This window comes from Tachyglossus aculeatus, chromosome 5, assembly GCF_015852505.1.
Source record: "Tachyglossus aculeatus isolate mTacAcu1 chromosome 5, mTacAcu1.pri, whole genome shotgun sequence".
Taxonomy (NCBI): domain Eukaryota; kingdom Metazoa; phylum Chordata; class Mammalia; order Monotremata; family Tachyglossidae; genus Tachyglossus; species Tachyglossus aculeatus.
In genome coordinates, this window is record NC_052070.1 from 35,600,358 (window position 1) to 35,626,729 (window position 26,372).

General features: G+C 53.4%; 1 protein-coding gene across 1 annotated transcript in view; it reads left to right on the forward strand.

Annotated features, from left to right (window-relative positions):
• The first annotated feature begins 12,917 nt into the window (after positions 1–12,917).
• LOC119928475 (zinc finger protein 436-like) overlaps positions 12,918–26,372 on the forward strand; it is a 50,315-nt gene continuing 36,860 nt past the window's right edge. Inside the window, exons 1-5 of the mRNA XM_038746782.1 lie at positions 12,918–13,024; positions 14,723–15,200; positions 16,438–16,564; positions 17,226–17,347; positions 18,209–19,059. Of these exons, the coding sequence (XP_038602710.1) occupies positions 14,819–15,200; positions 16,438–16,564; positions 17,226–17,347; positions 18,209–19,059 (1,482 nt within the window). The 5' untranslated portion in view covers positions 12,918–13,024; positions 14,723–14,818. The remainder of the gene's footprint in view (positions 13,025–14,722; positions 15,201–16,437; positions 16,565–17,225; positions 17,348–18,208; positions 19,060–26,372) is intronic.

Sequence of the window (26,372 nt, forward strand, 5' to 3'; positions counted from 1 at the left end):
GTGCTCAATAAATACGATTGAATGAATGAATGAATGAATGAATGAATGTTGGGTAGGGACCGTCTCTATATGTTGCCAACAAGTACTTGCCAAGCTCTTAGTCCAGTGCTCTGCACACAGTAAGCGCTCAATAAATAGGATTGAATGAATGAATGTTGTGTAAGGACTGTCTCTAAATGTTGCCAACTTGTACTTTTCAAGCGCTTAGTCCAGTGCTCTGCACACAGTAAGCACTCAATAAATACGATTGAATGAATGAATGTTGTGTGAGGACTGTGTCTAGATGTTGCCAACTTGTCCTTTTCAAGCGCTTAGTACAGTGCTCCGCACACAGTAAGCGCTCAATAAATACAACTGAATGAATGAATGAATAAATGAATGTTGGGTAGGGACCATCTCTATATGTTGCCGACTCATACTTCCCAAGCGCTTAGTCCAGTGCTCCGCACACAGTAAACGCTCAATAAATATGATTGAATGAGTAAATGGATGTTGGGTAGGGACCGTCTCTAAATGTCGCCAACTAGTACTTTTCAAGTGCTTAGTCCAGTGCTCTGCACACAGTAAGCGCTCAATAAATACGATGGAATGAATGAATGAATAAATGAATGTTGAGTAGGGACCATCTCTAGATGTTGCCGACTCGTACTTCCCAAGGGCTTAGTCCAGTGCTCCGCACACAGTAAGCGCTCAATAAATACGATTGAATGAATGAATAAATGTCCCTTAGTGGCCTTGGAAATGCTCATTCCCACCCTAATTTCCTCCACCTCCTATTACAATATTTGTGTTTTTCTTCTCTATGCTGTGTTATCTTTGATGACACGGTCTTCAGATCACGGATTCCCCCTTCTCTGGATGTTGCCAACTTGTACTTCCCAAGCGCTTAGTCCAGTGCTCTGCATACAGTAAGCGCTCAATAAATACGATTGAATGAATGCTGAGCATCTGTATATATGTACATATGTTTGTACATATTTATTACTCTATTTATTTATTTATTTTACTTGTACCTATCTATTCTATTTATTTTATTTTGTTAATGTGTTTGGTTTTGTTGTCTGTCTCCCCCTTCTAGACTGTGAGCCCACTGTTGGGTAGGGACTGTCTCTATATGTTGCCAGCTTGTACTTCCCAAGTGCTTAGTACAGTGCTCTGCACACAGTAAGCGCTCAGTAAATACGATTGAATGAATGAATGAATGAATGAATGAATAAATGAATGTTGAGTAGGGACCATCTCTATATGGTGCCAACTTGCACTTCCCAAGCGTTTAGTCCAGTGCGCTGCACAAAGTAAGTGCTCAATAAATATCTCCCCCTTCTAGACTGTGAGCCCACTGTTGGGTAGGGACTGTCTCTATATGTTGCCAGCTTGTACTTCCCAAGCGCTTAGTCCAGTGCTCTGCACACAGTAAGCGCTCAATAAATACGATTGATTGATTGATTGAATGAATGAATGAATGAATGAATAAATGAATGTTGGGTAGGGACCATCTCTATATGTTGCCAACTTGTACTTCCCAAGCGTTTAGTCCAGTGCTCTGCACACAGTAAGTGCTCAGTAAATACGATTAAATGAATGAATGAATGAATGAATAAATGAATGTTGGGCAGGGACCGTCTCTATATGTTGCCAACTTGTACTTCCCAAGCGTTTAGTCCAGTGCTCCGCACACAGTAAGTGCACAGTAAATACGATTGAATGAATGAATAAATGAATGTTGGGTAGGGACCATCTCTATATGTTGCCAACTTGTACTTCCCAAGCGCTTAGTCCAGTGCTCCGCACACAGTAAGCGCTCAATAAATACGATTGAATTAATGAATGAATGCATAAACGAATGATGGGTAGGGACCATCTCTATATGTTGCCAGCTTGTACTTCCCAAGTGTTTAGTCCAGTGCTCCGCACACAGTAAGCGCTCAGTAAATACGGTTGAATGTATGAACAATAGAGCAGCGCTCTGCACATAGTAAGCGCTTAACAAATGCCATCATCATTATTATCATTATTATTAACGGTAAGTGCTTAATACCATTAAAAAACCCAGAAAAAGCCGGCGGGGTCCATTATTATTATTAACGGACCCCTTCATCATCATCATCAATCGTATTTATCGAGCGCTTAACTGTGTGCAGAGCACTGGACTAAGCACTTGGGAAGTCCAAGTCGGCAACATCTAGAGACAGTCCCTACCCAACAGTGGGCTCACAGTCTAAAAGGGGGAGACAGAGAACAAAACCAAACGTACTAACAAAATAAAATAAATAGAATAGATATGTACGAGTAAAATAAACAAGTAAAATAAATAGAGTAACAAATATGCACAAACATATATACATATAAACATATGTTTATATAAACATATAAAGCTTCCTTCCTCTCCCCCTCGTCCCCCTCTCCATCGCCCCATCTTACCTCCTTCCCTTCCCCACAGCACCTGTATAGATGTATATATGTTTGTACAGATTTATTACTCTATTTATTCATTTATTTTACTTGTACCTATCTATTCTATTCATTTTATTTTGTTAGTATGTTTGGTTTTGTTCTCTGTCTCCCCCCTTTTAGACTGTGAGCCCACTGTTGGGTAGGGACCGTCTGTATATGTTGCCAACTTGGACTTCCCAAGCGCTTAGTCCAGTGCTCTGCACACAGTAAGCGCTCAATGAATACGATATGTTTGGATTTGTTCTCTGTCTCCCCCTTTTAGACTGTGAGCCCACTGTTGGGTAGGGACTGTCTCTGTATGTTGCCAACTTGGACTTCCCAAGCGCTTAGTCCAGTGCTCTGCACACAGTAAGCGCTCAATAAATATAATATGTTTGGTTTTGTTCTCCGTCTCCCTCTTTTAGACTGTGAGCCCACTGTTGGGTAGGGACTGCCTCTAGATGTTGCCAACTTGGACTTTCCCAAGCGCTTAGTCCAGTGCTCTGCACACAGTAAGCGCTCAATAAATACAATATGTTTGGTTTTGTTCTCTGTCTCCCTCTTTTAGACTGTGAGCCCACTGTTGGGTAGGGACTGTCTCTAGATGTTGCCAACTTGTACTTCCCAAGCGCTTAGTCCAGTGCTCTGCACACAGTAAGCGCTCAATAAATACGATTGATTGATTGATAACAGTAAGCGCTCAATAAATACAATATGTTTGGTTTTGTTCTCTGTCTCCCTCTTTTAGACTGTGAGCCCACTGTTGGGTAGGGACTGTCTCTCTATGTTGCCAACTTGGACTTCCCAAGCGCTTAGTCCAGTGCTCTGCACACAGTAGGCGCTCAATAAATACGATTGATTGATTGATAACGGTAAGCGCTTAATACCGTTAAAACCCCCAGGAAAAGCCGGCGGGGTCCGCTAGAGGGCGCAGCGGGGTCCCCCGGGCCGGAAGTCCCCGCGGCGGCCCTCCGCCTGACGTCACCGGGACCCGATTGGCCGCCCGGCGGCGCCCCCCGCCTGACGGACGGGCCCCGCGGCCAATGGGAGAGAGGGGCTCTCCCGCCCGCGCGGCCGCGGCCCAATGGGCGCGGGGAGGGGCGGGCTCTTCCTCGGGGCGGGGCTGGTCCGGTCTCCGGGAGGAGCGGCGCCTGCGGTGAGTGCGCTAAGCTGCTGCGCGGAGCGCTGCGCGAGGCGCTGTGCGCGTGCGCGCGGAGGGGGAGGGGGGAGGGGCGGGAGTGGTCCTTACCCACCCCCCTCCCCCCCCTCCACGACCCATCAATCAATCATCCCTCCATCCCTCCATCCATCCTCTCCATCCCTCCAGTCGTGTTTCTGGAGCACTTCCGGTGTGCAGAGCGCTGTGCTAAGCGCTCGGGAGAGGCCACTACAGCTCCTGGGGTGTGTGGAGCGCTTCCGGTGTGCACAGCGCTGTGCTAAGCGCTGGGGAGAGGACAAGGGAGCTCCTGGGGTGTGTGGAGCGCTTCCCTGCTGTGCAGAGCGCTGTGCTGAGCGCTGGGGAGAGTCCACTACAGCCCCTGGGGTTTGTGTGCAGAGCGCTGTGCTAAGCGCTTGGGAGAGTCCACTACAGCTCCTGGGGTTTGTGGAGCGCTTCCGGTGTGCACAGCGCTGTGCTAAGCGCTGGGGAGAGGACAAGGGAGCTCCTGGGGTGTGTGGAGCGCTTCCCTGCTGTGCAGAGCGCTGTGCTGAGCGCTGGGGAGAGTCCACTACAGCTCCTGGGGTGTGTGGAGCGCTTCCGGTGTGCACAGCACTGTGCTAAGCGCTTGGGAGAGTCCACTACAGCTCCTGGGGTTTGTGGAGCGCTTCCTTGGTGTGCAGAGCGCTGTGCTAAGCGCTTGGGAGAGTCCACTACAGCTCCTGGGGTTTGTGGAGTGTTTCCGGTGTGCACAGCACTGTGCTAAGCGCTGGGGAGAGGACAAGGGAGCTCCTGGGGTGTGTGGAGCGCTTCCCTGCTGTGCAGAGCGCTGTGCTGAGCGCTGGGGAGAGTCCACTACAGCCCCTGGGGTGTGTGTGCAGAGCGCTGTGCTAAGCGCTTGGGAGGGTCCACTACAGCTCCTGGGGTGTGTGGAGCGCTTCCCTGCTGTGCAGAGCGCTGTGCTAAGCGCTTGGGAGAGTCCACTATAGCTCCTGGGGTGTGTGGAGCGCTTCCGGTGTGCACAGCACTGTGCTGAGCGTTGGGGAGAGGACAAGGGAGCTCCTGGGGTGTGTGGAGCGCTTCCCTGCTGTGCAGAGTGCTGTGCTAAGCGCTGGGGAGAGTCCACTACAGCTCCTGGGGTGTGTGGAGCGCTTCCGGTGTGCACAGCACTGTGCTAAGCGCTTGGGAGAGGACAGGGGAGCTCCTGGGGTGTGTGGAGCGCTTCCCTGGTGTGCAGAGCACTGTGCTAAGCGCTTGGGAGACGACAGTGTAGCTCCTGGGGTTTGTGGAGCGCTTCCCTAGTGTGCAGAGCGCTGTGCTAAGCGCTGGGGAGAGTCCACTACAGCTCCTGGGGTTTGTGAAGCGCTTTCGGTGTGCACAGCACTGTGCTAAGCGCTTGGGAGAGGACAGTGTAGCTCCTGGGGTTTGTGGAGCGCTTCCCTGCTGTGCAGAGCGCTGTGCTGAGCGCTGGGGAGAGTCCACTACAGCCCCTGGGGTTTGTGTGCAGAGCGCTGTGCTAAGCGCTTGGGAGAGTCCACTACAGCTCCTGGGGTGTGTGGAGCGCTTCCCTGCTGTGCAGAGCGCTGTGCTAAGCGCTGGGGAGAGGACAAGGGAACTCCTGGGGTGTGTGGAGCGCTTCCCTGCTGTGCAGAGCGCTGTGCTGAGCGCTGGGGAGAGTCCACTACAGCCCCTGGGGTTTGTGTGCAGAGCGCTGTGCTAAGCGCTTGGGAGAGTCCACTACAGCTCCTGGGGTGTGTGGAGCGCTTCCCTGCTGTGCAGAGCGCTGTGCTAAGCGCTGGGGAGAGTCCATTACAGCTCCTGGGGTGTGTGGAGCGCTTCCCTGCTGTGCAGAGCGCTGTGCTGAGCGCTTGGGAGAGTCCACTACAGCTCCTGGGGTGTGTGGAGCGCTTCCCTGCTGTGCAGAGCGCTGTGCTAAGCGCTTGGGAGAGTCCACTATAGCTCCTGGGGTGTGTGGAGCGCTTCCCTGGTGTGCACAGCGCTGTGCTAAGCGCTGGGGAGAGGACAAGGGAGCTCCTGGGGTGTGTGGAGCGCTTCCCTGCTGTGCAGAGCGCTGTGCTGAGCGCTGGGGAGAGTCCACTACAGCCCCTGGGGTTTGTGTGCAGAGCGCTGTGCTAAGCGCTTGGGAGAGTCCACTACAGCTCCTGGGGTGTGTGGAGCGCTTCCCTGCTGTGCAGAGCGCTGTGCTAAGCGCTTGGGAGAGTCCACTATAGCTCCTGGGGTGTGTGGAGCGCTTCCGGTGTGCACAGCACTGTGCTGAGCGTTGGGGAGAGGACAAGGGAGCTCCTGGGGTGTGTGGAGCGCTTCCCTGCTGTGCAGAGTGCTGTGCTAAGCGCTGGGGAGAGTCCACTACAGCTCCTGGGGTGTGTGGAGCGCTTCCGGTGTGCACAGCACTGTGCTGAGCGCTTGGGAGAGGACAGGGGAGCTCCTGGGGTGTGTGGAGCGCTTCCCTGGTGTGCAGAGCACTGTGCTAAGTGCTTGGGAGAGGACAGTGTAGCTCCTGGGGTTTGTGGAGCGCTTCCCTAGTGTGCAGAGCGCTGTGCTAAGCGCTGGGGAGAGTCCACTACAGCTCCTGGGGTTTGTGAAGCGCTTTCGGTGTGCACAGCACTGTGCTAAGCGCTTGGGAGAGGACAGTGTAGCTCCTGGGGTTTGTGGAGCGCTTCCCTGCTGTGCAGAGCGCTGTGCTGAGCGCTGGGGAGAGTCCACTACAGCTCCTGGGGTGTGTGGAGCGCTTCCGGTGTGCACAGCACTGTGCTAAGCGCTTGGGAGAGTCCACTACAGCTCCTGGGGTTTGTGGAGCGCTTCCCTGGTGTGCAGAGCGCTGTGCTAAGCGCTTGGGAGAGTCCACTACAGCTCCTGGGGTTTGTGGAGTGTTTCCGGTGTGCACAGCACTGTGCTAAGCGCTGGGGAGAGGACAAGGGAGCTCCTGGGGTGTGTGGAGCGCTTCCCTGCTGTGCAGAGCGCTGTGCTGAGCGCTGGGGAGAGTCCACTACAGCTCCTGGGGTTTGTGTGCAGAGTGCTGTGCTAAGCGCTTGGGAGAGTCCACTACAGCTCCTGGGGTGTGTGGAGCGCTTCCCTGCTGTGCAGAGCGCTGTGCTGAGCGCTGGGGAGAGTCCACTACAGCTCCCGGGGTGTGTGGAGCGCTTCCGGTGTGCACAGCACTGTGCTAAGCGCTGGGGAGAGGACAAGGGAGCTCCTGGGGTGTGTGGAGCGCTTCCGGTGTGCACAGCACTGTGCTAAGCGCTTGGGAGAGTCCACTACAGCTCACGGGGTGTGTGGAGCGCTTCCGGTGTGCACAGCGCTGTGCTAAGCGCTTGGGACAGTCCACTAGACCTCGTGGGGTTTGTGGAGCGCTTCCCTGCTGTGCTAAGCGCTTGGGAGAGTCCACTAGAGCTTATGGGGTTTGTGGAGCGCTTCCCTGCTGTGCAGAGCGCTGTGCTAAGCGCTTGGGAGAGGACAAGGAAGCTCCTGGGGTTTGTGGAGCGCTTCCCCGGTGTGCAGAGCGCTGTGCTAAGCGCTTGGGAGAGTCCACACTAGCTCCTGGGGTTTGTGTGCAGAGCATTGTGCTAAGCGCCTGGGAGAGTCCACTCCAGCTCCTGGGGTTTGTGTGCAGAGCGCTGTGCTAAGCGCTTGGGAGAGTCCACTCGAGCTCCTGGGGTTTGTGGAGCGCTTCCCCGGTGTGCAGAGCGCTGTGCTAAGCGCTTGGGAGAGTCCACTACAGCTCCTGGGGTGTGTGGAGCGCTTCCGTGGTGTGCAGAGCGCTGTGCTAAGCGCTTGGGAGAGTCCACTACAGCTCCTGGGGTTTGTGTGCAGAGCGCTGTGCTAAGCGCTTGGGAGAGTCCGCTATAGCTCCTTGGGTTTGTGGAGCACTTCCCCGGTGTGCAGAGCGCTGTGCTAAGCGCTTGGGAGAGTCCACTATAGGCGCTCAATAAATACGATTGATTGATTGGAGCGCTTCCCTGGAGTGCAGAGCGCTGTGCTAAGCGCTCGGGAGAGTCCACTATAGCCCCTGGGGTTTGTGGAGCGCTTCCCCGGTGTGCATAGCACTGTGCTAAGCGCTTGGAAGAGTCCACTAGAGCTCCTGGGGTTTGTGGAGCGCTTCCCCGGTGTGCAGAGCGCTGTGCTAAGCGCTTGGAAGAGTCCACTACAGCTCCTGGGGTTTGTGGAGCGCTTCCCCGGTGTGCAGAGCGCTGTGCTAAGCGCTTGGAAGAGTCCACTACAGCTCCTGGGGTTTGTGGAGCGCTTCCCCGGTGTGCAGAGCGCTGTGCTAAGCGCTTGGAAGAGTCCACTACAGCTCCTGGGGTTTGTGGAGCGCTTACGGCGTGCACACCGCTGTGCTAAGCGCTTGGGACCGTCCACTATAATAGCTCAGTAAATACGATTGATTGATTGATTGATTGGAGCGCTTCCCTGGTGTGCAGAGCGCTGTGCTAAGCGCTTGGGAGAGTCCACTCTAGCTCCTGGGGTTTGTGGAGTGTTTCCGGTGTGCACAGCACTGTGCTAAGCGCTTGGGAGAGGACAGGGTAGCTCCTGGGGTTTGTGGAGCGCTTCCCTGCTGTGCTAAGCGCTTGGGAGAGTCCACTAGAGCTTATGGGGTGTGTGGAGCGCTTCCCTGGTGTGCAGAGCGCTGTGCTGAGCGCTGGGGAGAGTCCACTACAGCTCCTGGGGTTTGTGGAGCGCTTCCGGTGTGCACAGCACTGTGCTAAGCGCTTGGGAGAGGACAAGGGAGCTCATGGGGTTTGTGGAGCGCTTCCCTGCTGTGCTAAGCGCTCGGGAGAGTCCACTCTAGCTCCTGGGGTTTGTGGAGCGCTTCCCTGGTGTGCAGAGCGCTGTGCTGAGCGCTTGGGAGAGTCCACTACAGCTCCTGGGGTGTGTGGAGCGCTTCCGGTGTGCACAGCGCTGTGCTAAGCGCTTGGGAGAGGACAAGGGAGCTCCTGAGGTTTGTGGAGCGCTTCCCCGGTGTGCAGAGCGCTGTGCTGAGCGCTTGGGAGAGTCCACTACAGCTCCTGGGGTGTGTGGAGCGCTTCCCTGCTGTGCAGAGCGCTGTGCTAAGCGCTTGGGAGAGTCCACTCGAGCTCAGGGGGATTGTGGAGCGCTTCCCCGGTGTGCAGAGCGCTTGGGACAGTCCACTAGAGCTCCTGGGGTTTGTGTGCAGAGCGCTGTGCTAAGCGCTTGGGAGAGTCTACTCTAGCTCCCGGGGTTTGTGGAGCGCTTCCGGTGTGCAGAGTGCTGTGCTAAGCGCTGGGGAGAGTCCACTAGAGCTCCTGGGGTTTGTGGAGCGCTTCCCTGGTGTGCAGAGCACTGTGCTAAGCGCTCGGGAGAGTCCACTATAGCGCCTGGGGTTTGTGTGCAGAGCGCTGTGCTAAGCGCTTGGGAGAGTCCACTGGAGCTCCCGGGGTTTGTGGAGCGCTTCCAGTGTGCAGAGCACTGTGCTAAGCGCTCCGGAGGGGACAGTGTAGCAGACACATCCCTGCCCACAATATGGGCTCCCTGGGGTTTGTGGAGCACTTGCGGTGAGCAGAGCGCTGTGCTAAGCCCTTGGGAGAGTCCACTATAGCTCCTGGGGGGTATGGAGCGCTTCCGATGTGCACAGCACTGTGCTAAGCGCTTGGGAGAGCCCCTGATCACTTTGTAACCTCCCCAGCGCTTAGAGCAGCGCTTTGCACATAGTAAGCGCTTAATAAATGCCTCATTATTATTATTATTATTACAGTATGACAATATGACAGGCACATTCCTGCCCTCAACGGGCTCATGGGGTTTATGGAGCGCTTCCCGTGTGCAGAGCACTGTGCTAAGCGCTTGGGAGAGTGCGCTATAGCAGACACATTCCTGCCCCCAACGGGCTCATGGGGTGTATGGAGCGCTTCCGATGTGCAGAGCACTGTGCTAAGCGCTTGGGAGAGCACCTGATCACTTTGTAACCTCCCCAGCGCTTAGAACAGCGCTTTGCACATAGTAAGCACTTAATAAATGCCTCATTATTATTATTGTTGTTATTACAGTATAACAATATGACAGACACATTCCTGCCCTCAACGGGCTCATGGGGTGTATGGAGCGCTTCCGATGTGCAGAGCACTGTGCTAAGCGCTTGGGAGAGCACCTGATCACTCTGTAACCTCCCCAGCGCTTAGAACAGCGCTTTGCACATAGTAAGCGCTTAATAAATGCCTCATTATTATTGTTATTATTACAGTATGACAATATGACAGGCACATTCCTGCCCTCAACGGGCTCATGGGGTTTATGGAGCGCTTCCCGTGTGCAGAGCACTGTGCTAAGCGCTTGGGAGAGTGCGCTATAGCAGACACATTCCTGCCCCCAACGGGCTCATGGGGTGTATGGAGCGCTTCCGATGTGCAGAGCACTGTGCTAAGCGCTTGGGAGAGCACCTGATCACTCTGTAACCTCCCCAGCGCTTAGAGCAGCGCTTTGCACATAGTAAGTGCTTAATAAATGCCTCATTATTATTATTATTACAGTATAACAATATGACAGACACGTTCCTGTCCTCAACGGGCTCATGGGGTGTATGGAGCGCTTCCGATGTGCAGAGCACTGTGCTAAGCGCTTGGGAGAGTACCTGATCACTTTGTAACCTCCCCAGCGCTTAGAACAGCGCTTTGCACATAGTAAGCGCTTAATAAATGCCATTATTATTGTTATTATTACAGTATAACAATATGACAGGCACATTCCTGCCCACAATGGATTCATGGGGTTTATGGAGCGCTTCCCGTGTGCAGAGCACTGTACTAAGCGCTTGGGAGAGTCCATTTTATGTTAATTACTTGTATTGGCGTCTTTCTCCTCCCTTCTAATCAATCAATCAATCAATCGTATTTATTGAGCGCTTCCTGTGTGCAGAGCACTGTACTAAGCGCTTGGGAAGTCCAAGCTGGCAACATCTAGAGACGGTCCCTACCCAACAGTGGGCTCACAGTCTAAAAGGGGGAGACAGAGAACAAAACCAAACATATAAACCTAATAAAATAAATAAATAAAATAGAATAAATATGTACAAGTAAAATAAATAGAGTGATAAATACGTACAAAAACAAACATGCTAGCAAAATAAAATAGAATAGGTACATACAAGTAAAATAAATAAATAAATAGACTGTAAGCTCATTGCGGACAGGGAATGTCCCTGTTTATTGTCGCCTTGGGCCCTCCCAAACGCTTAATACAGTGCTGTGCACACAATTCACCTCTGAAAGGAAGGAGCTGAGGAAAAGGGGGCTTAGTCTGGGAAGGCTTCCTGGAGGAAGTGCGCCTTCAGTAGGGCTTTGAAGGGGGGAAGTGGGATGGTCGGGAAGATTTGAGGAGGGAGGGAATTCCGGGACAGAGGCAGGACGTGGGCCGGGGGCCGGCGGCGAGTTCGAGGCACGGGGAGAAGGTTAGCACCGGAGGAGCCAAGTGTGCGGGATGTAGGAGAGAAGGGAGGTGAGTAAGAAGGGGCAAGGTGATGGAGAGCTTTAAAGCAATATAGTGAGGAGTTTTTGTTTGATATGGTGGTTGATAGGCAACCGCTGAAGATTTTTGAGGAGAAGGGACGTTCCCTGAACGTTTCTGTAGAAAGATAATCCCGGCAGCGGAGTAAAGGATGGACTGAAGTGGGGAGAGGCGGGAGGTTGGGAGGTCAGAAAGGAGTCTGGTACAGTAATCCAGTTGGTAGTGGTTTGGATGGAGAGGAAAGGGCGGATCTTGGCGACGTCGTGAAGGGGGGACCGACGGGATTTGGTGACGGATTGGATGTGTGGGGTGAATGAGAGAGCGGAGTCAAGGATGAGGGTCAAGGAGACGGGAAGGATGGTTGTGCCGTCTACGGTGACGGGAAAGTTTGGGAGAGGACGGACGATAAGGAGCTCAGTCTTGGACATGTTGAGTTTTAAGTGGCGGGAGGACATCCAGGTGGAGACGTCCTGAAGGCAGGAGGAGATGCGAGCCTGGAGGGAGGGACAACAGGGGCGGACATGTAGACTTGGGTGTCATCCGCGTAGGGATGATAGTCGAAGCCGTGGGAGCAAATGAGTTCTCCAATGGAGATGGAGACTAGAAGGGGACCAAGAACTGACCCTTGAGGAACCCCTAAAGTTAGGAGGTGGGAAGGGAAGGAGAAGCCCGCGAAGGAGACTGAGAATGAAGGGCCGGAGAGATAAGAGGAGGACCAGGAGAGGACGGAGGCAGTGAAGCCGAGGTTGGATTAACGTGTTGAGGAGAAGGGGGTGGGCCACAGTGTCGAAGGCGGTTGAGGAGGATTAGGATGGAGTAGGAGCCGTTGGCTTTGGCAAGAAGGAGGTCATTGGTGACCTTTGAGAGGGTGGTTTTAATGGAGTGAAGGGGACAGAAGTCAGATTGGAGGGGCTACAGAAGAGTTGGAGAAGAGGAATTGGAGGCAGTGAATGTAGGTGACTTGCTCAAGGAATTTGGAGCGGAAGGGTAGGAGGGAGATGGGGGCGATAACTGGATGGGGCTGTGGGGTCAAGGGAGGGCTTTTTTAGTATGGGGGAGTTGTGGGCATGTTTGAAGGCAGTGGGGAAGAAGCCATCGGAGAGTGAGCGGTTGAAGATGGTAGTTAAGGAAGGGTGAGGGTTTTTATAAGGTGCGAAGGAATGGGGTCCGATGCTCATGTGGAGGGGGTGGCACTTGAGAGGAGGCAGGAGATCTCCTCTGGAGATACTGCTGGGAAGGATGGGAAAGTTGGGAAGGGGGCCAAGAGGAGCGGGGATTGAGGAGCGGGAGGGGAAAGCTTCTTGGAGGAGATGTGTCTTCAGTGAGACTTTGAAGTGGTGGAGTGCAATTATCTGTCAGATATGACAGATATCCCCCTTTTAGACTGTGATTGGGACTGTCTCTATATGTTGCCAACTTGGACTTCCCAAGCGCTTAGTCCAGTGCTCTGCACACAGTAAGCGCTCAATAAATACGATTGATTGATTGATTGATTGATTGAGGAGGGAGGGCATCCCAGGCCAGAGGTAGGATGTGGGCTAGAGGTCGGCGGTGAGATAGGTGAAATCGAGGGTTGGTCTGCCTCAGGAGCTGCCGCTAGAAGTTAACTCCCTACGACGCTTTGTGCTCATTCCACCATCATCCATCTCATCCTCATCCTGGGAACCAGATCTTGGACCCACCCTTCCTCATTTTTCTTTTCCCCCCACAGTAAAGGCGACCAGATAAGTATCATTTGATGTCAACAGATGTGATTGGGGCCTGGGAAACCATTAATTTCAAAGGTCTCCATTGGCTGTCATTTCTTTCCTTCCTCTTTTTCAAAGGACGGCCCAGTTTGGACTCTCACCTCCCAAACAAACCACCCAACCGCGCCTGGCTCCTGCCAATTATCCATTGCTCACACCTTTCCCCTGCTTCAATCTGCCAAGGCCCATCCTTTCTCACCTCCTCCAAAAGGTATTCCGTGATTTATCCTTCACTTGTCTGTAGACTTCTCCTTGTGGGCAAGGGATCACGTCTACCCACTCTGGTATGTGGGACTTTCCCTCATTTCCCTCATTTCCTTTCCTTCCACTCCCTTCTCCGTCGGTCTGACTCTTCCCTCTATTCATCCCCCCTCCCAGCCCCACAGCACTCCCGTACACATCTGTAATGTATTTATTTCTATTAACGTCCATCTCCCCCTCTAGACCGTAAGCTTGCTGAGGGCAGGGAATGTGTCTGTTTATTGTCGTAGTCTCCCCAGCGCTTATTACAGTGCTCTGCACACAGGAAGCGCTCGATAATTCGACTGGCTGGCTTTCCCAAGCGCTTAGAACAGCGCTCTGCCCATAGTAAGCACTCGGTGAATTGTTTTACCGTTAGCGCTCTGTTTTTCATGGTACTTGTTAAATGCTTTCTCTGTGCAAAGTTCTGAACTGAGCCTTCGGATAGGTACAAGAGGATCAAGTTGGACACAGTTGGTCCCACTTGGGATTCCCGGTCTGCAATAATAATAATAATGATGGCATTTGTTAAGCGCTTACTATGTGCAGAGCACTGTTCTAAGCGCTGGAGCACTGTTCTAAGCGCTGGACTAATTCAGAAAGAAGAGACTTTAATCCCCATTTTTACAGATGAGGTAGTTGAGGCCCAGAGAAGTGAAGTGACTTGACCGAGGTCACACAGCAGGCAAGGGGCAGAGCTGGGCTGAGAACCCAGGTCATCGGACTCAGAGGCCCGGGCTCTTTCCATTAGGCCATGCCTGTCTTTATATGATGGCTATTGTGAATTTGGTTCTTTTTGTCCCCTCCGTTGGATCGTAAGCTCCTCGAAGACAGGGCTGGTGTCTTTTTTTTCCCTTTATCATGCAGAAGCAGCGTGGCTCAGTGGAAAGAGCCCGGGCTTTGGAGTCGGGTCATGGGTTCAAATCCCGGCTCCGCCAACTGTCAGCTGTGTGACTTTGGGCAAGTCACTTCACTTCTCTGGGCCTCAGTTCCCTCATCTGTAAAACAATAAAAAACGAGCTTTAATGGCATTGGGAGGCGTCCGTCGTGGGGATTTAGACTGTGAGCCCCCTGTGGGATGATCTGCTCACCTTGTAACCTCCCCAGCGCTTAGAACAGTGCTTTGCACATAGTAAGCGCTTAATAAATGCCATCATCATTGTTATTATTATTCTCAAACACCTCGTGTCCACAGTTGGTGCTCCAGAAACTGCCAGTGGCGCTCAGTCAATTAGGGGTATGTACTGAGCGTTTACTGTGTGCAGAGCACTGAACTAAGCGCTTGGGAGAGTAGACACGCTCCCTGCCCACAGCGAGAAGCAACGTGGCCTAGGTGATGGAACACGGGCCTGGGAGTAGGAAGGAGCCGGCTTCAAATTCGGCTCCGCCACTCGCCTCCTGTGTGACCCCGGGCCAGTCACTTCACTTCTCTGTGCCTCAGTTCCCTCATCTCTGTAAAATGGGGATTCAGACTGTGAGCCGCATGTGGGATGGGGACTGTGTCCAACCTATACTACCCCAACGCCTTAAACAGTTCCTGGCCCATCGTGACATACTAGATTAAAAAAGCAACAATAAAAAACGAGGTTTGATGGCGATGGGAGGCATCGTGGGGAGGGAGTGAAGGCCACGGTTCCGTTTACACTGTCACGTCTGTGTCCGTCCCTAGGTTGCCCCGGTGCCCAGCGAGAAGAGGCGGAAGGGCCGTTCCCGGAATTCCCAGCCCAGACTTGCGTGGATCTGCCGGCGATCCCTTCGCGGAGCCATGGCGGCCGTCCTCGGAGAGGCTGCGGCTTGGGGTCTCCGGCACGGGGCCCTGATGGAGGGCCTCCCCGAGGACCAGGAGTCCGACCGGGAGTGGGACGATCTTAGCCCGGAGGCCGCCCGCCTGCGCTTCCGACAGCTGCGCTACCGGGAGCTGGCGGGGCCCCACGAGGCCCTGAGCCAGCTCCGCGTGCTCTGCTGTCAGTGGCTGAGGCCCGAGAAGCACACCAAGGCCGAGATCCTGGAGCTGCTGGTCCTCGAGCAGTTCCTCACCATCCTGCCCGGGAAGCTGCAGGCTTGCGTCCGGGAGCAGTGGCCCTTGAGCGGCGAGGAGGCGGTCGCCGTGGTGGAGGATTTGCCCCAGATCCTACAGGAGGAGGATGGTGAGGAGCAGGAAACGACCCCGGGGGGCGGGCGGAGGGGAGAGGTGGGCGACGGAGGGCACCCCAGCGGCTTCCCGGATCGGGGAAAGGAAGAGGGAAGCGGGCTGGGACCGGGAATGGCCGACTGCTCTGGTCCGTGGACCACTTACCGTTTTTTTTTTTATAAACGACGGGCTGGGAGCCGGCCAGTGGGGACGAGCGGGGTTGCGGAGGTGCCAGCCCCTGGTTCTGACCCCCGAGATATCCTTCCCGATTCCGAGCCGGCCGTGGACGGTTCGAAACCCCACCCGCCCCCGAGCTCGGGGTCACGGCGGGCCGAGAGAGTCCTAACCCCCTGAACAGAGCAGGGTAGGAGCCGCTGGGGACGGAAGCGGAAGGCTCAGGGACCGGCCCGGATTGAATCGTCGTTGGGGCATATCTGGCCCGTGGCTTGTATTTGCCTCCTACCGCTTTAGAGTGTTCAGTGGAGGGGTGCGAGGGGCCGTGACTGATTCCCACCGGATACCAGGGATGGGGTGGAAGCTCGTTGATTGGCACAGCCCTGTCCCTCCCGCCCGACTACCCCCGTTCCTCTCCGTACTGCCGCTTCCGCTCTTTCTCGGGACAGAGTGGAGGAATCACCTCTGGCACAACGGTCACTAATCCCGTGTTTTTGTTCAGCCGCCCTTCGTCCTCCGCGTCCGAAGAGGACGTGCCAGCTGCGGGCGGATCTGATCCGGGTGTGTGGATACGCCCGCGGAGGCTCCCCCGTGACCCTTTCCGAACGGGGCACGCACGAGGATTGTCTTTTCCTGTGCCGTCGCGTTTGCCGTGGCGGAGCCTGACTCTGTTCGGATCCCTCCTGTCGCTCTCGGGAATTTCCCCACGGCTTTGTGTGAAAAGAGCCGCCCCGCTTCAGAATGGCTTTGCAGTTAGCTCAATCAGCCGATCGATGTACTGAGTGCTTACAGTAGAGTAGGCACGATTCCTGCCCTCAGGATCTTTTCATCTAAACAGGGAGACAGGCACTACTACTACAAGTGAGGGAAAACAACAGAGTATAAAGATGGGTACAGAAGGGCTATCGGGATGGGGGAGTGAGATTTCAAGCCCTCGGGTGATACGGAGGTGCTGAGAGCGTGAAATAAGGACGGGGAAACGGGAAGCGAATCGGGGAAGGCCTTCCCAGAGGAGATGTGATTTCCGAAGTCCGTTGCAATTCCTCGTTGTCAGAGTTTGTGCTTCACTGTCATTGTAGACATTGACGATATGGGCAGGTGTGGTCAAGTCTTCTGCCCAGAAGGAGCGGCAGAGTCTGGATCTGGCTCGGGAAACAGTCCACAGTGGAGTGTTGGATTTGAATTCCAAGAACCTGGCCCCCTGGGGTAAGCATATTAGAAGTCCTTGGGTTTCTGACAGGCGGAGCCGGGCTTCAGTCCGTTTGAGCCTCGAAAGCTGTGGGGAAACTCTGTCGGAGCTCTCCCATCTGTCCCCTCCCTCCCTTTTTCCCCATTTTTTTCTCCCCTCGCTCCCTCCCCAACCACCCACCTTCCTCTCCTCCCTTCAGCCCTCCCCCGCGGGCCTAGGAAACTCACACCAGGTCCCTGGCCCTGGAAATAAGAATCGCGTTCCTTTTGTGGGATCCCGGGGGGCAGAAGTGTGTCAATTGCTATCGTAGCTCAAAACTCGGTAGACACCGGAGAGCCCGCTTCAGTGAGAGATCGCGCGGGATCGTGGAATTGTTGCCGTTAGGCCCTGCTGGGTCAGTTGTCCCCCACAAGCTCCCCAGTCCCCCCAACTCCTAGTCACCGAAGGGACACGACAGCCCAACCTCTTCAGCGAGGATTTCGCAGCTCCTCGGCTTCTGGAGAGTCCTTGCTTTGCCAGCTTGTACTTCCCAAGCACTTAGTACAGTGCCCTGCACGCAGTAAGTGCTCAATAAATGCGATTGATTGATTGATTTGTCCCGTTCACCTTTCCCTCTGAACTTGGGGAGAGCCACCCTAACCGGCCAGAGCCACAGCGTTCCTCTGTGTCCGTCCCCAGGAGTCGAATTCCGAGTCCCAGGCCGGATGACGACACAGCCTTCGTGAAGCCGGAGGAAGAGCAGTGGGACTCGGATCGTCCGGACTCCGAGAAGGAGGCGAGCCTGATCAGCGTCCACTCGGGTGAGGACCAAGTGGGCTCCCTAGGAGGTCAGCCCTAGGACGTGAAGATTTGTCAGGGTGAAAGCTTAGTCCTTTAACTTGGGCTTCTCCCTCCCGGGATTTTCTCTCCTGGGATTTTCTCCCTCTCCGTCATGGGAATAACATTCGGGGTATCGGGAAAGCAGCGTGGCCTAGCGGATAGAGCCGCCGGCCTGGGCGTCAGAAGGACCTGGGTTCTAGGCCTGGCTCCACCACTTGTCTGCTGCGTGACCGTGGGCAAGTGACTTCACTTTTCTGTGCCTCACTTACCTCCTCTGTAAAATGGGGATTAAGACTGTGAGCTCCATGTGGGACAACCTAATTACCTTGTATCTCCCCCAGCGCTTAGTACAGTGCCCGGCGCATAGTAAGTGCTGAACAAATGCCATTGTTCAGCATCATCATCATCAATCGTATTTATTGAGCGCTTACTATGTGCAGAGCACTGTACTAAGCGCTTGGGAAGTACAAATTGGCAACATATAGAGACAGTCCCTACCCAACAGTGGGCTCACAGTCTAAAAGGGGGAGACATGTTCTGTGTGCCCAGCTCTGTATCAAGCACTGGGGTAGAAACAAAGGTTGTCTGGGTTCTCAGTTTACAGATGAGGCAACCGAAGCCTGGAGAACCACCCGGACTTCTAGACTGTGAGCCCACTGTTGGGTAGGGACCGTCCCTATATGTTGCCAACGTGTACTTCCCAAGCGCTTAGTACAGTGCTCTGCGCACAGTAAGCGCTCAATGAATACGATTGAACGAACGAATGAATGAACCACCCGCGGCGGAGCCGGGATTAGAGCCGGGAAATGGCTAACGCTGGCTGTTTCCGTTCATCCTCTCAGGCTGGGACACGTGGAGCGGGGCGGAGGAGAGCCCGAAGCACGTCATCTCGGAGGAGATGGAATTGCCCAGCATGCTCTGGGGCATGTTCGAAGGGGATGCGCCCCAGCGTTCTGAGAAGGAAGCCGAGCGCGACAGAAAGAGCCGGTCCGAAAGGCCGTGGGGCGTGCTCCCGGCGGAGAAATGGGAGAAGCTGCTTCAGGAAAGAGGCCCGGAGGACCAGCTAGCCCGCCCGACACCCCCGCCGGCCGAAAAACCGTTCGCCTGTCCCGAGTGCGGCAAGAGGTTCGCCAACACCTCCAACCTGCGAACCCACCAGCGGATCCACATGGGAGAGAGACCTTACAAGTGCTCCGAGTGCGGCCAGGGCTTCTCGCGCAGCTCCAACCTCATCAGGCACCAGAAGACGCACCTGGAGGAGAAGAGCTACCGCTGTTCCAAGTGTCAGAGGAGCTTCGGCCAGCGGTCCGACCTGACCCTGCATCAGCGCACCCACCTGAAGGAGAAACCGTTCAGCTGCGGCGTGTGTCAGAAGAGCTTCAGCCTGAGCTCGGCCCTGGCCATGCATCAGCGGACCCACACGGATACCGCCCGCTACATCTGCTACGAGTGCGGCAAGAGCTTCAACAACAGCTCCAGCTTCGGGGTGCACCACAGAACCCACACCGGAGAGAGGCCCTACAAGTGCAACGAGTGCGGGCGGGCCTTCAGCGACATCTCCAACTTCGGGGCCCACCAGCGGACTCACACCGGGGAGAAGCCCTATAAGTGCTCCGAGTGCGGGAAGCACTTCTCTCGGAGCTCCAACCTCATCCGGCACCAGAGGACCCACTCGAGCGAGAGGCCCTACCGAGCTCCCAAGTGAAGGGAAGAGGGACCGGCGGGAAAATCCACATCCTACCTCATCGAGACGGCCGCTCAGCGAAGGGATTGCTTACCGGGGCTCTTCCCTCCGCTTCCTGGAGGTTAAACCCGACTCGCAAACTGTGGGGCCCCGGTAGGCTCGAGAGGGCCCTTCCTCGTTTCTGGAAGCCCGCTCTCTTTTTTGTGCCTTAGATTTCTCCTCGGTTCCAAGTCGAAAGCTCCCCGCCTCTCCCTGAGCTCTCCCAGGCGGAAGAGGCCGGAGACCAGGCCGTCACGTCTTGGGCTCCTTGGAGAAAGGTCAGAGACCGGTACTGGGGGCTCGGTACCGTTCGGATCCCTGTGCTTTTGGGCTCCTTCATTCTTTTTGCTCGTCGCGGGGGCAGTGTGGTGCATTCCTCAGTTTCCAGTAGAGAACTGGGCTCACGGAGTATTTATTAAGCACTTACTGGAGGCGGAGCACCGTGCGAAGTGCTGGGAGAGGATTCCCAGCGGGGATTAAGCAAGGTCCCCGTCCCTCGCGGGGCTGACGGTCGAAAAGTTCAAACGGGGAGAGGAGGGGCTGGAGGCAGACGCATCAGGAGCGGTGAAACATTCAACTGCAACACAGATGAAGCCGGGCGATGGGCTTCCCAAGTCTCGGCGCTCGGGGAGGAGCCCGAGAGGCTGCGGGACCGAGTCGGGAGCGGGGACCCTCGACGACGGGAGGGAAGGCGGCAGTTACCGCCGCGCTTCTTCTCGGCGGCGACCGGAGGGTCCGAGAGCGCACGGAAGCGGCTTTCATCCCCCGCCCGGCACTCCCGGCGCATTCCGGGAGTGGGGACCCTCGGAGGCCGGAGGGGAGGCGGCGACGGGATGTTGGGAAGAACCACGTCGAGGGGAGACGGTTTCAAATTGGGTCTCCTGGGAGGGGCGGGAGGGAGGAGGGCGAACGGCCGAAGGATTTCTGGTGTCCCGTTAGGACTTCGTAGAGGAAAAAAGTACCAAGCTCTGCCTGGCCCGGCCTCCTGGCCTGAGTCCCAGACCCGATCCTAGCCCAGTCCCGGACTTTTTTTTGGCTGGCTCTTGGAAATTGGAGGAAGAGGCTTCTGGGAAGTTCCTGCACCTGTATGCGGAGGTCGTGTGTTCACTGGGCCCACTTTAAGCAATCAGTGGTATTTATTGAGCGCTCACTGCGTGCAGAGCACTGTACTCAGTGCTTGGGAGAAAGCGCAGCGCAACAGAGTTGGTAGACGCGATCCCTGCCGACAAGGAGCTTACCGTCTACGGCGGGAGACAGATGTGAAAATAGATTAGGGATAGGGGAAATACATTGTTCGGGAGTGCCTGCATGTTGGATAGTTAGGGTGCATCACTCTGTAGGTGTAGAGGATGGATTTTTTTAGGTTTGACGCGATTTTACACAGACTTCTACCCCTGATTCATTTTTTTTAACCGACCAGGTTAAACCCAAACCCATCTTGATCATACCTCTAACCACAGAACTTCCTTGAGCTCTGTTCGCTTTTTGCTCTTTGCCTCGCCGCCCCACCTTCTTCCCTCGCCCCCTCCTCCTCCCGGTCGCCCTTACCCCCTCCCACCTCTTTTTTTCCTTCTCCCCTTTCCTCCCACCTCGAAGGCTGAGCCAACAGGAGCAAGCCTCGGGCGGCGGGCAGGCGGAGACCATCTGCTGCTGTAGCAGGGTTGCAAGGTTTAGGGCCCCTGGCTCTTTTTCTGCTGCTCCTGTCTCGGAGCGACTCTCCAATCTCGTTTTCGGCTTGGCGGAAAGAGTCCGGCACTGGGAATCGGAGGCCTGGGCTCTAGCAAGGCGGGAAATGCCCGCGGGGGCGAGGCCGTCAGCGCTGGAGGTTTCTGATCAAAGAGCCACTCTGAAGGTGTTTCCCGAGGTGGACAGACCCAACGGACGTCATGAAAAGTACATGGGTGAGACGGGGGCGGTGATGGAGACCGTAGTGGCTAGCGCTGGGTCAGAGCGCTATGGCGTTGACTGTCTGTCCGGGTCACTTGGGCTGCCTGTGAGTCCTGAGTGTACTTCACAGCGTGGCGCACCCAGACACGTTTGCTTGTTGTGTTCCGTGCCCCAGTGTGAGCACAATTAAGCAGGGACCGTCCCGGGTGAGGATCACTGAGCAAACCTGTCCCACCATAATCAGTTCCTTCACGTAGGGTCTTGGTCCCCAAATCTTGTGTTCTGGCAGGAGACTCCCTCACTTGTCCCACCTCCTCTCTCATTCCCCCTTTGGGAGCTTAAAAACACCCCCTACCTTAAAAAAAAATCCAAATTATATTTTTCCCCAAAGGTTACTTGTCCAAATTAGGTTTTAAACCCCCAATCGGGCCTTATTCAAGGGTGGGGAAAGTGCCTGGAAATCTTCCTGAGGGCTCAAGGAGGTTTTTCTTGAGGATCTTGAGATGCAGGCTCGATCAGTTAGGCAGGCCCAGGCTGGGGGGTTTCCCCGCTGTTGTCTAACCACAGTTCTTAAGCCTCTGCTGAAGCGGGGGCTGATTTTGAGTGGAGAGAGAGAGGGGAGATGGGGTTTGATGTAAATGATGTTATTGGAATTCAAGAAGCGTGGCAGTTTATCGTCCAGGTGGGTCATGGGTCCTGTGGAGGTGTAGTCCCACTTGATGGAGGGAGTTGTGACCACTTTCTATTCACGGGCCACACCGGGTGGGCACCCGACCGGGCCCCTTCTCGCATTGACAGACTAGCTTTTCCACAGATCCGTGATGAGAATTCCGTCGACTCTGAGTCGAGTCCAGCCTCCGTCCGGGAAGTCAAGGTCGAAGGGTCCCTAATGGGCCCGGAGGCGGTGACCGGACTGCCCTAAAACGGCTTCCGTGGCAGGCGGGAACCGGAGCTTCGGGTGAGGTACTAGGGGAGCACGGAAACAGCGCCTACGTGGGTATCCCGTCCAAGCCGCCGGCAGAGCCGAGCACGGGCTCACAGCCGGGACATCCCCTCAGGAGCGAGGCGGGCCTGACTGGATCTGTCGGGACTAGGTACGAGTCTTCATTTCTGGGGTCTAAAGTGGCTGAGCCCGACACATCTGACCCCTTCCAGGCTCCCTGCTCCCTGTCTCTGCCTTGGGGAATTCTGCCTGGATAGGATCTCGGCTCCCAGGAGCCCCGAGGCTGCCTGGGCCGGGCGGTGGGAAATGCTGAGTTGCGTCTGAGCATGCACTCAGGTCTTAAGATGCTGGTAGTACCAATTACTCTCTTCTGTTGTTCTTTAATAAATACTGTTTGGTTCTCCTGTCTTGTCCTGTAAGTCCCACGGATGAGGGTGGGGAGTGGGATTCGAGAAGGTAGGGTGGAACAAGGGCTGCAGGAGAGCCCATTTTGACTCTCATGCCCTCTTCCTCAATCCTGGAATCTCTGCTGGCCTCCTCGGGGATCCGTTCCTAACTCAGCAAGCATCGTGAGGGCTTCAGGGGAACAGAGTTTGGAGCGGTAGGTACGGGCTCGGTTTCAAAATCAACGTGGCTTATTGCTTTGAAATCAAAGCAGCGTGGGGACGTAGTGTAGCCTTGCGGAAAGAGCCCCTGCTTTGGAGTCAGAGGACCTGGGTTCTAATCCTGACTCTTCCATTTGCCTGCTGTGGGATCTCGGGTAAGTCACAGCTTCTCTCTGCCTCTGTTTCCTCAACTGCAAAATGGGGATTTAATCATCAATCGTATTTATTGAGCGCTTACTATGTGCAGAGCACTGTACTAAGCGCTTGGGAAGTACAAATTGGCAACATATAGAGACAGTCCCTACCTAACAGTGGGCTCACAGTCTAATTAATGCCTGTTCTCCCTCTTACTTAGACCGTGGACAGGGACTGTGTCCCATCTGATTGATTTATATCTATCCCAGTGCTTAGAACAGTGCTTGACACAATAAATAAATAAATAATGATAAATAATGATGGCATTTGTCAAGCACTTACTATGTGCAGAGCACTGTTCTAAGCGCTGGTGGGGATACAAGGTGATCAAGTTGTCCCACAATGGTAAGCCCTTTAACAAATACCATGAAAAGTTAAGGTAACCCTGGATTGGAGACCTCTAAAATGAGATACTCGGAATGGGAAGATAATTCATCCCTCCAGTCACCTCTTCCTACACTTCTGTAGGTCCAGCAAAAGAGCACGAGTCTAGGAATCAGGAGGCCTGGGTTCTATTCCTGGCTGGGCAAGTAGAGGAATGTCTCCTAGGGAAGTGTCGCTTTCTGACCGAAATCTCACCCCTTTACTCGGAATATCGGTGGCGTTTCTGAATGGGCCTCACTGTGGCAAAAACCTAAATTTGGCTCTTGCTTCTTCCCACAGCATTTTGAGGACGGTGGGCATGGTAGATCAAGGGAGACAGTTACATAAATCAGACAAAATCCCTCGGAAGGGGTGGGTTTAATTGTGTTGCAGCCACCCCAGTCTGGAGAACACATATTTATTCAATTTGGTTTATATCTTTTGTTTCGTTGTCTGTCTCCCCCTTCTAGACTGTGAGCCTGTTGTTGGGTAGGGACCATCTCTATATGTTGCCAACTTGTACTTCCCAAGCGCTTAGTACAGTGCTCTGCACATAGTAAGCGCTCAATAAATATGATTGAATGAATGAATGAATGAATGAATACATCTCCGGCTGAGTGTACTCTCGTCAGTGAGGTTGTTGATGAATGGAAATTCGGAATCTGCCTTCGGTTGAATGGCCAACCGAAGATTTGTTACCCAAAGCCACAGCCTTCTTCGTTTATAGGTAGGGTTACCACAGACTCGGGGGCAACTTGTACTTCCCAAGCGCTTAGTACGGTGCTCTGCACACAGTACGCGCTCAATAAATACGATTGAATGAATGAATGAACAGAGGGGTTTGTGGAAGAGCGCTGATGGGGCGGGGGGAAGGATTCAACGACTAAAAGGAAACCTTGCAGTCTTCTAGCATTTATAAGTCTCACAGGGGGAGAGGACAGGGAGCCCCTGGAGAGAAAGTGATACGGTAGGGCAGAATCAATCAATCGTATTTATTGAGCGATTACTGTGTGCAAAGCACTGTACTAAGCGCTTGGGAAGTCCAAGTTGGCAACATATAGAGACAGTCCCTACCCAATAGTGGGCTCACAGTCTGAAAGGGGGAGACAGAGAACAAAACCAAACATACTAACAAAATAAATAGAATAGATATGTACAAGTAAAATAAATAGAGTAATATGTACAAACATATACATATATACAGAATGATATATATCATCATTAGATATATATCTATTATATATATACTATATATAATATATAGTATATAGCTTATATATATATACTATATATAATAGATATATATATATATTAGATCATATAATGATATCATTATCATTATATATCATTAGAGGCCACACTGGAAGCAGCGTGGCTCAGTGGAAAGAGCACGGACTTCGGAGTCCGAGGTCATCGGTTCAAATCCCGGCTCCGCCACTTGTCAGCTGTGTGACTTTGGGCAAGCCACTTCACTTCCCCGTGCCTCAGTTCCCTCACCTGTAAAATGGGGATGAAGACTGTGAGCCCCACGTGGGACAACCTGATCACCTTGTAAACTCCCCAGCGCTTAGAACAGTGCTTGGCACACAGTAAGCGCTTAATAAATGCCATCATTATTAAGTCATTGAAATGTCTTCAGTGTGGTGGGGGGACGTAGTGCTTAGGCATAGCCCACCCAGAAATAAAAGGAAGTATGTTTGGTTTTGTTCTCTGTCTCCCCCTTTTAGACTGTGAGCCCACTGTTGGATAGGGACTCTCTATATGTTGCCAATTTGTACTTCCCAAGCGCTTAGTACAGTGCTCTGCACATAGTAAGCGCTCAATAAATACGATTGATGATGATGATGAAGTCTCTGTCAAATGCAACCAGTATTGGAGGCTGCAGCCTGCACCTTTCACTGAAATCAAAGTTAATTAGAGTTGAGTGCTACAGTGCTTTGCACATAGTAAGCGCTTAAATGCCATCATCATCATCAAGTCCCTTTAAGTCTCCAAAAGGACTTTAAAAACCTGAAGCTTCTAGTTAAATTACTAGAGCAGAGGCAAAGTAGAAAGACCCCTCCAAACAGAGGCAGGAATGCCAACAAACATTAAAGTTCCCTCAGAGTAAAAGAAATCCAATGGAAATGGATCCTAGTTTTTATTTTAATGACCAATCAATCAATCAATCGCATTTATTGAGCGCTCACTGTGTGCAGAGCACTGTACTAAGCGCTTGGGAAGTACAAGTTGGCAACATATAGAGACGGTCCCTACCCAACAGTGGGCTCACAGTCTAAAAGGGGGAGACAGAGAACAAAACCAAACATACTAACAAAATAAAATAAATAGAATAGATAGGTACAAGTCAAATAAATAGAGTAATAAATATGTACAAACATATATACAGGTGCTGTGGGGAAGCGTTTAACAGATACCACAATTATTAGTACGATTATTAGTACATCCACACAGACCCCCCCCTCTTCCTACTTCCAAAGCCTTTTTAAAATCACATCCTCAACCAAGAGGTGCTACCCAATTAAGCCTTCATCTCCCTTAATTGATTTTAATGTCCGTCTCCCCCTCTAGACTGTAAACTCCTGGTGGACAGGGAACACGTCTACCGACTCTGTTGTAGCGTACTCTCCCAAGGGCTTAGGATAGTGCTCTGCCACTGATTGACCATATTCATTTACTATTGCTTAGAACAGTGCTTTGCACATAGCACTTAACAAATGCAGTAGGTGAATAAAAGTGGCAGGCTGGCCATTTTCTACCTGTTGGCGGTATCTATTGAGCGCTCACTGTGTGCAGAGCACTGTACTATTACTCTATTTATTATTATTTATTACTCTATTTGTACATCTTTATTCTAATTATTTTATTTTGTTACTATGTTTTGTTTGGTTGTCCGTCTCCCCCTTCTAGACTGTGAGCCCGCCGTCGGGTAGGGAACGTCTCTACATGGTGCCAACTTGGACCTCCCAAGCGCTTAGTACAGTGCTCTGCACACAGTAAGCGCTCAATAAATACGATTGAATGAATGAAATACTGCAGAGCACTGTACTGTTACTCTCTTATTATTTATTACTCTATTGCCATCTTGTACTTCCCAAGCACTTAGTACAGTGCTCTGCACACAGTAAGCACTCAATAAAAATGATTGATTGATTGATTGAAATGCCACAGCGTGGCTCGGTGGAAAGAGCCCGGGCTTTGGAGACAGAGGTCATGGGTTCAAATCCCGGCTCCGCCAATTGTCAGCTGGGTGACCTTGGGCAAGTCACTTCACTTCTCCGGGCCTCAGT